Source organism: Acinonyx jubatus, chromosome D1 (genome assembly GCF_027475565.1).
Source record: "Acinonyx jubatus isolate Ajub_Pintada_27869175 chromosome D1, VMU_Ajub_asm_v1.0, whole genome shotgun sequence".
Taxonomy (NCBI): Eukaryota; Metazoa; Chordata; class Mammalia; order Carnivora; family Felidae; genus Acinonyx; species Acinonyx jubatus.
The window spans coordinates 50843772-50859403 of NC_069390.1; the positions used below are offsets into that span (position 1 = coordinate 50843772).

Below are 15632 nucleotides of genomic sequence, written 5' to 3' on the forward strand. Positions count from 1 at the left end.
CAGTGAAATGCATGCCTGCCTTCAAAATGAAAGAAAATGTATCTAAAAGTGTGGAGGTTATCTCTGGGTAAGATTTTAGTTGGTTTTTGCCTGTTTTTAGTATCCCTAATTTTATTAATTTTTTAAAAGTCCTTAGTTTTACAGATGAAAGTGCTGTTTTATTAATTTTTAATAATTTTTTATTTATTTTTTAAAGAGAAAGCATTAGCAAATTTCCAAAAAGAGCAATATTCCCCAAAATAGTGCCACTTGGATGAATCATGTTATTTTGAAGCTTCAAAACAACCTGCAGATTTTGTTTAAGTATTTCCAGGCTTACAAACAAATGGTAGTAGTACAGCATATTTAAGCCACTAGAAAATTAATTGATATGTTGTCCTCTCCTTTTCAGCACAAATACACATCCACAGACTCACACATCCACACATATTAAGCATATGAACCCTCTGCAATTTAGCTCCATTTCAAGACTGTAACCAGTTGTTTGTTTGTCTGTTCTGTTTACTGCCAAGGAGTAAGCATTGTTTCCAATGGACCTTGCTAATGAGATGCCCTTTCTATTTTGTTCATTTCAGCAATATTCAGATTTTAGGCAGTATAAAAAATTTCCACATCAAAAACAAAGTCAAACAAAAACACCTGTTGGAGGGTCCAGGTGGGTCAGTTTCTGTAATGACTGTTTGGAGAAAGGAAGTTAGAACATGATACAAATCCATACAAACTACTACCAGTTTGGGCATTAATTATGTTGCCTACATGATCTTTTAACAAGGTCATGTGTCTAAAATTTGTGCAGATCTCAAGGTCTGCTCCCTTGATATGGGCCTTGCTTAGGCTTTCCCACTTGAAACTTTCTTTTCTTTGGTTCATACGTTGGTCCACTATGGACTTTCAAGTCAGAGGTCATGTCCAAAATTGGTAAAAGTCCCTTGTCTCATTCAACTTGGTAGCTAAATGGGAAAGTAGGCAAATTTTAAATAGAATGCAGATCATTTCTTATAAATTGCTTGATGGAAGAAAGACATAAAAGAGCATTTGATAATGAGATATCACCTTGAATCCATCAAAATGCTAGAATAAAAAAGACAAAAAGTAAGTATTGGCAAGGATGTTAGGAAAAGAAACCTTTGTGCAATGCTGGTGGGAATATAAATTGGTGCAGCCACTGTAGAAACGGTATGGAGATTCCTCAAAAAATCAAAATAGAAATATCATATGAAGCAGCACTCTCAACAATAGCCAAATTATGGAAAGAGCCTAAATGTCCATCAACTGATGAATGGATAAAGAAATTGTGGTTTATATACACAATGGAGTACTACAGGGCAATGAGAAAGAATGAAATATGGCCCTTTGTAGCAACGTGGATGGAACTGGGGAGTGTGATGCTAAGTGAAATAAGCCATACAGAGAAAGACAGATACCATATGTGTTCACTCTTATGTGGATCCTGAGAAACTTAACAGGAACCCATGGGGGAGGGGAAGGAAAAAAAAAAAGAGGTTAGAGTAGGGGAGAGCCAAAGCATAAGAGACTCTTAAAAACTGAGAACTGAGAGTTGATGGAGGGTGGGAGGGAGGAGAGGGTGGGTGATGGGTATTGAGGAGGGCACCTTTTGGGATGAGGACTGGGTGTTGTATGGAAACCAATTTGACAATAAATTTCATATACTGAAATAAAAAAAAGAAATATCATATGATCCAGTAGTTCTACTACTGGCTACTTATCCAAGGAAAATGAAAACACTAATTCATAAAGATATAAACATCCCTGTTTTTATTGTAGCATTATTTACAATAGCTGAGATATGAAAGCAACCCACATGCCTGTTGATAGATGAATGGATAAAGAAGATGTTACACACACACACACATACACACACAAACACACATGCACATACAGTGGAATATTAATCAGCCATAAAAATAGAATGAAATCTTGCCATTTGTGATAACATGGATGAACCTTGAGGGTATTATGCTAAGTAAAGTAAGTCAGGCAGAAAAAAACAAATGCCATATGATTTCACTTATACATGGAATGAAAACAAAACAAAAGAACACACAAAGAAACAACAGAAATAGACCATGGATACAGAGAATAAACTGGTGGTTGCCAGAACAGATGGAAGGATGGTGGAAATGGGTCAAGAGGAGTGGGAGATACAAGCTTCCAGTTGGGAATGAATACATCACCAGGATAAAAGGTACAGTGGGGATGAAAGGGAATACAGTCCATGATATTGTAATGGTGCTGTATGGTAACAGATGGTAGCTACATTTGTGGTGAACACAGCATAAAGTATAGACTTGTCAGGTCACTATGTTGCACACCTAACTAATGTAACATTCTATGTCAACTGTAGTTGAAAAAATAAAATAAAGTAAAATGGTAAAAATACAGACACACAAAATCATTTCAGAAGTCAGGTCACACTTCTTCATTTTTCTATTAAAAGATACACTCTGAGTTATAGTGTTTTCACCATGAGTATTAGCAGATTTCTTCTGACTTCAAAGAGCAATAAATTTTGAGGGCTAGCCATAAGCTCTCCCTAGAGGGTAGAATGTGTCTACAGCATGTATTTTCCCAGCACTCTCTTCAAAGCCCCCATGACTTCCTTATTCCTCAAGCTGTAGATAAGGGGGTTCAGGGCTGGAGTGACAACCGTGTAGAAAACAGAGGTGATGTTGTCCTGCTTGGGGCTGTGGAGGGAACTGGGCAGGACATACATGAATGTGGCAGCTCCATAGAACATCCCAACCACAGTCAGATGGGAAGAGCAGGTGACTAGGGCTTTCTGCCTCCCCTCATTTGAGGGCATGTGAAGCACGGTAAACAGGATTAGTGCATAGGAAGCAACAATGGCAGAAAGAGGGAGCAAAAGGAAAATCACCCCTGTCACATACACCAAGAGTTCATATCTGGAGGTATCTGCACAGGCCAACTTCAGCAAAGGTGGAATCTCACAGAGCAGGTGCCTGATCTTTTGGGCTTTGCAGAAGGGATACTGCATGGTATAGAAGGTATGTCCTAGAGCATTCAGGTATGCCAGTATCCATGCTGTGGCCACCGTGAGCCAGCAGACCCTTGGCCTCATGAAGACCATGTAGTTCAGAGGATGACAAATGGCCACATATCTATCATAGGCCATGAAGGCCAGTAGCAGGTCCTCTGCACCACCCAGCATCAATGCCAGAAACATCTGAAGGGCACAGCCTGCAAAGGAGATGGTGTTTTCACTGCGCAGAAAATCCATGAGCGCCTTGGGAGTGACAACAGATGTGAAGAGGAGGTCCATGAGTGAGAGCTGCCCGAGCAGGAAGTACATGGGCACGTGGAGCCGGGAATCCACTGTGATGACCAAGAGCAGCAGGCCATTGCTGGTCAGGGCCAACATGTACAGGACTGTGATTATGACACAGAGCAGTTCAGGAGACCCACTGTCTTTCAGAATCCCCATCAATATAAAGCCACTGCCCAGGGTGGAGTTCCAGTACTCCATTCTGTATTGTTTCTTTAGTTGCCTAGAACCAAACACATTCTCGGTGAATTTTTGCAAAGGTGGTCCCTAGTTTGTAACATCACAGGACCCTAATTGAATCCAACTCCCATTTGGAAAAGCCACATTTGGAGCGTTGTACCCAAGCCCAGAAAAGTCAGAAGAGACAGGGACATGGAATTGTGAGGGATCATGAATACAATGAGGTGTTGCCTTTCCTATTGGACTCTGACTTTAACTCTTGACCTCTCCGTTTCTGACACTTTTAATTGCATATTGATGAAAGAACCATCTAAATGGAGAGCAGGCATCATAGTAATAACTAAACATTGAGAGGTCAATATATGAAAGTATTATTCAGGACACCAAACCTGGAGAAGTATCTTTCCAGAATGATTAAATTATCCCTCTCTTAAAGGTAGCTTATGTACCAGAAAGTAATATTCTAATACATAAGCCCTTGATTATTTTTGTATGTAGGTTTAAGTATAATGTTTGATGACTGATTTACATGCCCAGTTAGTATTCTAACAGACCTATTCTGAATATAAAACTCTAAAGCAGGTACAGAAATGTTTTTTTCAACCAAGCACTTCCACTCATTTTCCATACAGCCTATGTCCACATTTGTTTGCAGCACTCAAGGCTGTAGATGGAAGCATCATGGGAAGAGCTAAAGTACGTCCACCTTCGTCACCTCTCTGGGCCAGCTACACACTCTCCATGTGCCTGAGAGAGAAGGAATTCTAGACTGTCTCAGACTAAGGGGTGATGTGTTTGACATGGTGTTGGTTTTAAGAGCTCAACCTTTTGGATGAAAGGACATAGGTGTTTCTTTACAGGCTATGACAACATGTGAGCCTGGGAAAACTCTCAAAAATCTGATAACTGATGAGGCTCTGCCCAGGAATATCAGAGTGTTTGTGTTTGGGGGAAACGGTGAAAGGTGCCGGCAACAAAAGAGCATGTGCTGTATGCTGTAATCAGGCTCATTAATCCTATCTTCCCTCTTGTGCACGTGACCCAGATCCCCACTCTCCTTCTTGCAGGACCAGAGTATCTCCACTGGATTGAAGGGTCGTGGGGATAGGGAGGATGAACTCCGGTTCTGGAAAGCCACGTTTGGAATGTGGTATCCCACCCCAGAAAAGTCAGAAGAGACAGGGACTTGGGATTGACAGGTATCGATGTCATGCATCATGGGAACTAGGCAGATAAATCCTATTCTGAACATGTGTTAAAGAATTTGTAAGAGAAGCATGTTTCTCTAAATCTTTCCCCTATACTGTGGCTTCTATATTTGGACATTTCACTGGTTCCCCTACGGGTCTCTTCTGGGTCCACAGGATTTTAATGGCACAAAAGGTATTATTAGAGCATATGACGGGCATATCATTTGCTCTTAGATGGCCCTTTGGAGACATTTTTTACCAGATAGGGGCAAAAATCTCTGAGCAGAGGGCAGAAAGCCCAGGAGTGCTAAAGATAGGTACTGGTATTTCCACCAGGAAGCAGACACCCTGGCCTGGGATGTGGCACAGAATCCTTCACCATTTTCACTGATTTTTCTTCATGTTTAGAAAACCAAGAATAGAGGGCATTAGGATCAAGTACAGGCCCCAAAGCACTAGAGAATCTGGAAGACAGAGTAGCTTAAGTTCTTAGGGTCTGTTTGGGGCTCTGTTTCTCAACTCAGCATTCCTAGAGGCTACACACTTCCCTGACAGAGAGACAAAGCCCTTACCTCAGGTAGTGAGAAGCCCAGATGGCCAAACGTGCAAACTGCCTTGTGGGTTGTTTGAAGGTGAAGGATTTTCCTGTAGAAATGGGGAAAGGGTGAGGCTTTTCCAGCAGTGTCCAACTGGTTGAAGTTTTGCTAAGCTGGGTTAAGAATCTGAGGAGTCTGACCAATACAGCTGTCAGGGCCCCTTCTGGTCCTTCTATTCTTCTAAAGGTCTTCTCTGGAGATGCAGTGGAGACAGAGGGCTAGTTCAGTCCTTGGGTAGTTTCTGTGGCGCTCTTACTTCAGTGATGGATTTCCTGCTCTCACACCCATAGAGAATTAGAAGAAACTGTTTCTGTCACTCAGTTCCCTAGGTCAAGAACCCATCCAGCTCTGGAGAAGTTGTCAGGCTGAGTTCTTGGGTCCAGATGCTCAGACTGCCATTTACTCCTGCTAGGGTCTGGGAGCAAGGATGAGAGCAGCAGGAATCTGGAAGAAGTAGATATTGCAAGAGCTCCCCAAGGGAGACCCTGCTGTGCTTGGCCTCACTGTCTCTGGGGAGGCTGTTCTGGCTCCTTTCCCATGACCCCTCCCCCCTCTGCTTTATTCCATTCCTACATTCACAGGGACTTATCTTCTCAGATGAAATGGCCTCCCGTGGAAATGCTGGTCTAGGAAACAAGATGTTAATGAGTCCTCTTGGGCATGTTTCCTGGCCTGGTATCCTTGCTCTTTTCTCTCACTAAATGAGCTCAGATGCCCCAGGTTTCCATCTTCCCCTAAGGTGGCACTGATGGCCCATTTCTGAATTTCTGACTGGATACACCAAGAAGAAGCGTCCTTTTCCTGGTCAGTGTTCTGCCCCAGATCTTAAAGTAGGTTTTGTGTCAGCTCTAGGACACTCCCACAATATCTTCTGTAATTGTTACCTTGATTCTGAATTCTCATGTTCATTGCCTGTCTCGTGTGCTCCATTGTATACATGTTCTTCTTGTTTTATAAGCTCTTCCTGCTACCTCATCAGCTTCCAGATATGATCAAGATCTCCCTGTTCAGGCAAACAACAATTTGGATTTTCTTTCCTTTGGACTATCTCTCTAAATGCCTCCCATTTTTTGCCATATATTTTTTCAAAAAGCATTTATACTAATTGGGTCTACTGCTACTTTAATTGCTCATTCATTATACACGAAGAGAACATTTGCCCAGAAAACCCAGAAATAACAGTAGCATAACCCAATAAAATTGTATTTCTCACACAGGTAACAGTTCAATGCATATTTCTTATTTAGGGAGCTGTCCTTAATTGCTCTCTTCTATGGGGTTGGGTGGGGATCCAGGCTTTTCATTTGGTGGAGCCTACAACATCTTCAGTAGGTGATTCCCAGGTTGACAATAATACTCTCCATTCTGGGTAGTCTGAAAGGAAAGAGATCCTATGGCATCAAGTGTAAGTGTTTTTATGGCTCAGACTTCACTTCATGGCACACCTTGTGGCACACTTCACCTCTGCATTGTATTCCTCGGCCCATTTGTATTACCTCCTGCCAAGTGCCCTACATGACTGAACTGACCTACTTTGTCTCAAGATCACCAAAATCTTCTTTGCCAAATCCTGTAATACATACTATTTTGTGTTACTGGGTTTGTTTTAAACTCACCAAATTCCCACATTCCTTTTCTTTTGGTGCAAAAAGGCTAAAGATTTTTTCGTTCCATACTAGCAGGAATATTTTTTTTTCTTCTGATCTCTGTGTTAATCTGGTAGCACACCACACTAGCATGATCCAGAAGGGCAGGAACTAGTCTGTTTTGTTCCCAGTCACATTTCTAGCTCATAGCATGGTAACTGCATAAATGTACTCAATAAATGTTTGCTAAATTAATAAAGGAGTGAATAAATGAAGGTTTCTACCACAGCTGCTGTCAAATTCCAACTAAAATATCCATGGGGGAAAAATGTGTATTCAGGCCCTCTGCTCATTTTTTAATCAGATTGTCTTTTTTTTTTTTTTTGGTATTGAGTTGTGTAAGCTATTTATATATTTTTTATATTAACCCCTTATTGAATACATCATTCGCAAGTATCTTCTCCCATTCACTAGGTTTCATTTTTGTTTTGTTGATGGTTTCTGTCACTGTGCAGAAGCTTTTTATTTTGGCGTAGTCCCAATAGTTTATTTTTGCTTTTGCTTCCCTTGTCTGAGGAGTCATATCAGAGTAGCTTATGTTGCTAAAGCTGATGTCCAAGAGATTACTGCCTATGTTTCTTTTACTTTTATGGTCAGATCTCATATTTAGGTTTCTAATCCATTTTGAGTGTATTTCTGTGCTGGTAAAAGAATGTAGTCCACTCTCATTCTTTTGCATGTAGCTATCCAGTTTTCCCAGCACCATTAATGAAAAGGCTGTCTTTTCTCAATTATATATTCTTGCCGCATTTGTCATAGATGAATAATATGAGTTTGTTTCTGGCTCTCTATTCTTTTCTATTGATCTATGTGTCTATTTTTGTGCCAGAACCATACTGTTTTGTTACTATGACTTTGTACTATATCTTGAAATCTAGGATTGTGATACCTCCAGCTTTGCCTGGGATTTTTCCAAAGAATACACACAGGTACCCAACAGACACATGAAAAGATGCTGAATGTCCCTAATTATCAGAGAAATGCAAATCAAAACCACAATAAGATATCACCTCACACGAGTCAGAATGGCTAGTATCAAAATGACAAGCAGTATCAAGTGTTGATGAGGATGTGGAGAAAAGGGAACCCTCATACACTATTGGTGGGAGTGTAAATGGATGCAACCACTGTGGAGAACAGTATAGAGGTTTCTCAAAAAAATTAGAGATAGAAATAGCATATGATCTGGTAATTCCAGTAGGGATATTTATCCAAATAAATGAAAACACTAACTCAAAAAGATATATAAATAATGCCCAGATGATGGAAGCAACCCAAGTGTCCATCCACAGATAAATGGATACAAAAAATATGTGATGTATATCTATATAGTGATAGATTATTCTGCCATAAAAAATGGTATCTTGCCATTTGCAACATGGGTGGACCTAGAGGGTATTGTGCTAAGTGAAATACATCAGACAGAGAAACAAATACCAGCAACAAATACCAGAAAACAAATATGATTTCACCTGTATATGGAATCTAAGAAGCAAAACAAATGAACAAACAAACAAAACCCAGACTCATGGGGCACCTGAGTGGTTCAGTCGGTTAAGCATCCAACTCTCGGTGTTAGCTCAGGTCATGGTCTCATGGGTCATGAGATAGAAACCACATCTGGCTCTGTGCTGACAGTGTGGAGTCTGCTTAGGATCATGTTTCTCCCTCTCTCTGCCCTTCCCCTCCTTTCTCAAAAATAAATAAACTTAAAAAAAAACAGACACATAAATATAGAGAACAAACTGACAGTTGCCAGAGAAGAGGGGAGTTGAGGGATGGGCAAAATAGGTGAAGAGAATTAAGAGGTACAAATTTTCAGTTGTAAAATAAGTACGTCAAGGAGATGGAAAGTACAGCATAAGGAATATAGTCAATAATATTTTAGTAACTTTGTATGGTAACAGATGGTGACTATATTTTTGTGGTGAGCACTGAGTAATATATAGAATTGCTGGATCACTATGTTGTACACCTGAAACTAATATAACATTGTATGTCAGCTATATACCTCAATAATAGATATTTAAATTTTTTTTAAATAACACTATATAGTAACAATTATCTATAATCCAATTTGGCAATCTCTATATAGTACCTTTACTCTATAATTGTTGTTAAATTCAATATTTGGTCTGGTAACAAGAAAGTAAATAAATAAATAAACAAACAAATAAAATATTCATGAAGATATAAGTGTATCTTAAAGCTGACTTCAGGTCAGTAAACTAGAGATAAGAAAAGTTATAGGACAAGATTTAGAAGAAATGTTCACCAACTCTATATTTTAACAAAGAATATATTAAAAAACAAGTTTTGGGGCATCTGGGTGGTTCAATCGGTTGAGTGTCTGACTTCAGCTCTGGTCATGATTTCATGGTCCATGAGTTTGAGCCCCGCATCGGGCTCTATGCTGACAGCTCAGAGCATGGAGCCTGCTTCAGATTCTGTGTCTCTCTGTCTCTCTGCCCCTCCCCTGCTCATGCTCTGTCTCTCTCTCTCTCTCAAAAATAAATAAACATTTTTAAAAATTAAAAAAATAAATAACAGTTTTGCTTCAAACTTGGGAATTTAAAACTTGACATACCCAAATAGTTTAGGCTAAGTTTTATTTATGTTTAGTTCCAAAATAAAGAGGTTTCCCAGACCAGAAAATGGAAAAATATCATCTAATGGTACAGAAGCTAGTCCAAGTCAGAGTTTTCCGCCATATTTTCCCTCTTTCTTTACCTCCTTAATTCAGACACCCAGAGGATACAGTTTTTAATTAACATCAAAGGACTGAGCAGATAGCATGCAGCTGAAACAATTTGTAGCAGGGGAAACATAATTTATAAACAATGAGTGTGTCTGGGTCCCTCAGAAGTTGACCATGAGCAAGGATTTGAATGAAAAAAGTTCATTTAGGGAGTGATTATAGTTTAAAACTAATAGGATGGGGAAGTGGGACAGAAAAGCAAAAGAACAAATAAAGGCTGTGTCATCAAGCAAGTTACTGTGGGCAACTGGATCTTAATCCTCCTGGAGAACTCTGAGAAAGAAGAGTAGAACATGTACCTCAGATGTATATCGCACCTAAGGTGTGAGGGATCTGGGGTATTCAGACACCAACTGTCACCAATCATCCAAGTCCTGGTTGCTGCAGGGGACATTAATTCCCTGGGCCACAGGCCTTCTGGGCATGTGAGCAGAACTGGCATATCGGCCAAAGAAAGTCTGGATGCAAAAGATGCTTATAGTCGCTAGTGGAAGTCAAACTGCCCTGAAACGATAAGGGTCACAAGCATATGTGGAAGGCATTGACCTAACTACTATATTGTAAGACAATAATATTTAAGATAAATGACATTGCTCAAAGGTATAGTCTTAAATTTACTAGAATGTACAAAATGATGAAGAGATTTTAAAAATGGTTGAATAATGAGTGTCATGGAGAGTAAATAAATATAACACGGTACATTATTTTTAAATGGTACTACTTGACTGACTGAATTTCCTAGAATTTCAGCTAGATTATTGCATGTATACTAATTTAATAGAACAGAAATATTATCTAAAATCCATGGAGGCATTTTTCATGTACCTCCAAATTCCAAACATTAGGGAAAACTTATATGGAAGTGATGAATAGATGATTTATAGGCAATAAACCTTAAACCCTACTATGGTATAAAATAGAGATAGTTGGAAGCTGGTGGAGAGGAATACTTTGAAGATATTTTTACTCTTCCTTCCATGAGAAAATAAGGTGCTTCCCCTCACCTCAAGTGACAAGAGCTTCAAAAGTACTTTTGTGTCTAATCTGGAATTTGATTAATGTTAGAACAAGTACCTTCTTCACAAATAAAAAATCTAAAGGTCAATTATGGACTTGTATAGTCTCCCTGGTTGAAGAGAAGAGACAGCATTCCACACTCCCAGAATTTAACGAAATAGGAACAAGCATGACTCCACTTGGCCATATGTGAATCCTATGGAAGAGAATTAGCCAAGTCTCTGTAAAAGGGACTCAGGCCAATAGAACCACTTGGTAGGCTTAAAAGTGACCTCCCAACAGAGGAAAAACTATTAAGGGGGAGTCATATGTGACCAGCTAATGAAGATAGGGCCTTTAAAGATGTGATTAGGTTAAACTTTGTCATTATGGTGGGCCCTCATCTAATTTGAGGGGCGTCCTTATAAGAAAAGGAAATTTGCACACCCAAAGAGATATATGGGGTACAAGTACAGAGAGGAAAGGCCCTGTAGGACACAGAGAAAAGCTTGCCATATGCAAACTAAGTAGAGAGGACTCAGGAGAAACCAAACCTACTGACACCTAGATCTTGGACTTACGTCTTTTACTTTGTCTTTTCTCTCTTTTCTTTCCTTCTACCCAGCCCCAATTTGCCAATCTCACCTTAATTCAGTGATTAATTTTTCCTGTCCAAAATATTTCTGGAGGTTGTTCACACCAGCCACTTTCAGTACCAAATCTTGTAATGACATTTTGGAGCTCCTGCCCCTATTATCAAACCCCAAACTTTCTATAATTGGTTTAAATATTATGCTATTGTCCTCTAACCTTCTGGCTAACAGTCTTCTACACATTCATATCCATTAGGAAGAAGGTTGGCAGGATCTTTATTCAGATTCTTTTCACTGGGGGTTAGTGAAATGTATCAGGAAAAAAAACCCCATTCAAAGCAATGAGACTTATTCAAGTTCTTCACGTACATGAAGCAATTTTAATTTTTATTACCTCACCAACACTGCATGCGTTCTTGAGAAAGAGATAGAGATAGAGAGAGAGAGAGAAAGAGAGAATTCTGAAAGGATAAAATTGACATGTTGACAGGACTTATTCCTTGAGGGGGAATTATGTGTGATTTTGTTTTTTAATACTCTTACATTATTCCTTTCATAATCAAAACAGGAAACATTTACTTTTATTTTCTGAGGTTGAATTCACCTGTATTCTCTACTCCCTCCAGAACAAAGTGATAAATTTGAAATCACTCTCAAACTTATTCTGCTACTCATTGTAGCAGACAGCTACAAAACTGAGGAGGGCATGGAAAATAATTAGGGGACAAGTGAGACTGGCCTAAGATAATATAGTGCTTAGTAAAGGGGTGAGAAGAAATCCGATTCAATAATATTGGTAGAGAATTCTACGTAGTCAAGCTTACATGTCACAGACAACAGACACACATACACATGAAGACAACTGTACATACTTGCACACTCTTTCATACCTGTACACACTATGCACAAAATCATCCGCAAAAAAAATGGAGGAAGGAGAAAAGAGAAAGAAGAAAGGAATGCTTTAGAAAGGGTCATCATGCAGTACAGTTAAATTCATTGCCAAGGAGGGCCTGAAAGTTACAGAAACTCTATAGGATTCAATCACTTTTATAGGATTCCACTTTAACTGGAAATAAGGCAGTTTGAGGTAATGCATCTATGGGTATATCTCATAAGACATCCTTATGTCTGAAAAGAATGCTGACTTTTTAACCAGTCACTGTTGATTTAGTCAGAAATGTGGAAACAGAACCTCAGCAAGCCCACAGGTGACTGTATGACAACTTGGGTTTCCCAGCTCATTAATAGGTGAAGGATGCTAGAAATATGTTCAGGGAGATTAATCCATTTTTTCCCTTGGTCCAACATTTCAACGGTGAGTTTACTTTGCTAGGAAAATATTTCCCTCAGGAAAGAACTACAAAAAGAGACCATAAGAAAACAAAAGACTATAAGACAGAACATGACTCTGTTGTCCCAGAGTTAAGGAAACCTTTTAAGGAAGACACGAAGTTTTACATATTGTGAGGTTCTAGACACAATGCTTGCACGGAATAGGCATTTAATGAATATGTGTGGAGAAGAAAAGTCAACTGGAGCATATAAAGCGAGGGAAAGAAAGGACAAGGATAGTAGTAGAGCTATTGTTGTCAGCCATAATCTTCCAAGTGCTTAAGAAAAATGTCAGAAATCACTGCCTCTGAAGGCAGACTATCTTCCAACCAGCCTCCTGAGAGCACCCTTCACGTCCTTGTTCCTCAGGCTATAAATTATGGGATTCAACATGGAAGTCATAACTGAATAGAACACAGAGATGACCTGATCCTTTTCATTCATTGTCTTGGAATTGGGTCTCATGCAGGCAAATATTCCAGAGCCATAGTAGAGAACCACAACAGTGAGATGAGAGCCACAGGTAGAAAAGACCTTGAGCCTCCCCTCCTCTGACTGCATCTGAATCACTGTTGAGATAATATGCCAGTAGGAGACAAGGATGAGGGAGAGAGGTGCTAAGAGGATAATCACACCCATTGAAAAGAGAGCCATCTCAGCATTGTAGGTGTCTGCTGAAGCCAGCTTCAGGAGTGCAGGAGGTTCACAAAAATAATGATTAATTATATTCTGTCCCTGGTAGGGGAGACACAGTGTAAATGCACTGTCCACTGAACATACAAATGCCCCACTGATCCAAGACACTATGGCCAACTGGACACAAACCCTCTGCATCATGACAGTGGAATAATGCAGGGGCTTGCAGACAGCCACATAGCGGTCATAGGACATCACTGCCAGAAGTGCACACTCTGTACACCCTGCTAAAAGGAAGACAATTATCTGCAGTGAGCATCCAGCAAAGGAAATGGTTTTCCTTTTTACGAGGAAGTGGACCAACATCTGAGGAACAATGCTTGTAGAGAAACAGAGGTCAGCAAAGGACAAGTTTTTGAGGAAAAAGTACATGGGAGTGTGAAGTCGAGAGTCACTTTGAATGAGGATTATTATAAGCAGGTTTCCAAACATAGAGAGAAGGTAAATGGTAAGGAAAACACAGAACAGTAGGATCTGGACCTTTGGATCCCGTGAAAGTCCCAGCAAGATAAATTCAGCCACAGAAGTTTGGTTTCCTTCTCCCATTAATGTTTATTCCTGTTTACCTGTCATCAGAAAGAAAACACATGCATTCTGAATGTTCAGTTTTCACAATCTTTACAAACAAGCACAATGATAACAAGTGCACCTTGTTGGACTATTTGTTTTCAGATGCTTCCTGGTAGGTGCCAGTTGGCATTAGGATGCATATTGCTGTTACATAGTTTTTAAGCACATTTTTCTTTGCTTGATCCATTTGGTAGGCTGACTATCCTACTTGACATGGTTTCTCAACTAATCCTGATATCAACATACTTACATATTGCTAAATTACCGTGAAGTTTTATCGGGGAATTGTCTTTGGATCAATTTAATTTTTTTCTTCTTAATAAATATTTTGTATTTACCTGGATTAGCCGTCTGAGAATGAGGTGAATTTGTTTAGTCAATAAAACCACTTTTGCTTTTATAATTCAAAATCAAAACACAGAGGTCAATAATAAATTTGTTCATAATAGAGTAGGAGTTTCAAATATGGTTTCAAAGCCAACAGATAAACTGCAGCTATTAGTTCTGGCTTTTTTTCCATAGCATCTTTATTTTTTATTTTTTTAATGTTTATTTATTTTGAGACGGAGAGAGAATGTGTGAGCAGTGGGGATGGTGGGTGGAGCAGAGAGAGAGGAAAGAGAAGAATCCCCAGCAGACTCTGGCTGTCAGCATACAGGCTGATGTGGGGCTCAATCTCACCAACTGTGAGATCATGACTTGAGCCAAAGTCAAGAGTCAGATGCTTAACCACCTGAATCAGCCAGGCACCCCTTCCATAGCATTTTTAAAAGAGGCTTCTAAAGTAGCAATCCAAACAAGGTAAAGGAAGAAAAGAAAAATATACACCCATGGATCATAATCCTGGCCCTTGTATCAATATTTCACATGATTAAAAGGAAAAGTATCATGAAAAAATGTGACATTCAGAAATGTAACATAATAAGACTTCAGTGGCCAAGGCCCTATTCAAGAAAAAAAAAAAGCCAGTAATAAGCAGGAGCTTAAACTTCTGAACTAGATATTAGTGAATTTTACTACTCCATAATGCCCAGTTTCAGCTCACCTCTGACCTTAGCGTCAGCTGTAGTGGACAATTCTGACTTGCTTGGCACTGCTGACATTCTACATCAAGAGCTCCCTACCTTGTCTTTTAGCATTCTGCCCAAGATGTTGAAGTATGGGCAAGTTAATCCCCAAAGACAATCTTTAACCAGAGTGCAAAGGAAAATGATGAATAAAGACACCAGGTATTTCTGGGAAGCACTCTGTATGATTCTTACAGGTTGAGCTCTATGGAGTTAAGTCCCCATTGTCTGTGCCATGTTTATTATTATTACTATTACTATTATCATTATTATTATAGTCCCTAAAGGACTTTTTCAGAATTTTGTTTTACCTGAATTCAGAATGAAATTTGAATAGCACAGATATACTGTACATCTATTTATATACTGCAGCCTTCTAGAGGACCACAAACCATTTCTCTCTTCTTCTAAGAACTTTGGGATTTATATTGCTCCCATACAGAATGCATGGTCTAGAGTATCAACTTCAATAATCCAAACTTCACTGGTGTTTAGTTGTTTCCTGTCTCACTCTTACTGTTTCCTTATACCATTTCCTAGAATCACTTTTCCAATAAGCTATCTGCACCAAAGTTCTTTTCTTAGCCTCTTCTTTCAGGAACCTAAACTAAGAGAAATATGGGACGTGAGATGGAGACCTGATGAAGACAATATTATTACAAGTCTGCCTTCTTCAACCAAGGAGTTCCAGCTGTGTCTGA

At 39.4% G+C, this 15632-nt stretch overlaps 2 protein-coding genes across 2 annotated transcripts; both read right to left on the bottom strand.

Moving 5' to 3' along the window:
• Nucleotides 1–1685: 1685 nt before the first annotated feature.
• Nucleotides 1686–4004, bottom strand: LOC106986500 (olfactory receptor 2AG2-like). The gene has a single exon (XM_015084663.3). The coding sequence runs from the start codon at nucleotides 3503–3505 to the stop codon at nucleotides 2573–2575; it is 933 nt and encodes a 310-aa protein (XP_014940149.2). The 5' UTR covers nucleotides 3506–4004; the 3' UTR covers nucleotides 1686–2572.
• Nucleotides 4005–15280, bottom strand: LOC106989629 (olfactory receptor 2D3-like). The gene has a single exon (XM_053203540.1). It carries the CDS (start codon nucleotides 13838–13840, stop codon nucleotides 12917–12919), a length of 924 nt encoding a protein of 307 aa, XP_053059515.1. The 5' UTR covers nucleotides 13841–15280; the 3' UTR covers nucleotides 4005–12916.
• Between the last annotated feature and the right edge of the window lie 352 nt (nucleotides 15281–15632).

Bases quoted from the DNA above. Each gene is read 5' to 3' on its own strand.
- LOC106989629 (XM_053203540.1), bottom strand. From the start codon at position 13,840: ATGGGAGAAGGAAACCAAACTTCTGTGGCTGAATTTATCTTGCTGGGA.
- LOC106986500 (XM_015084663.3), bottom strand. From the start codon at position 3,505: ATGGAGTACTGGAACTCCACCCTGGGCAGTGGCTTTATATTGATGGGG.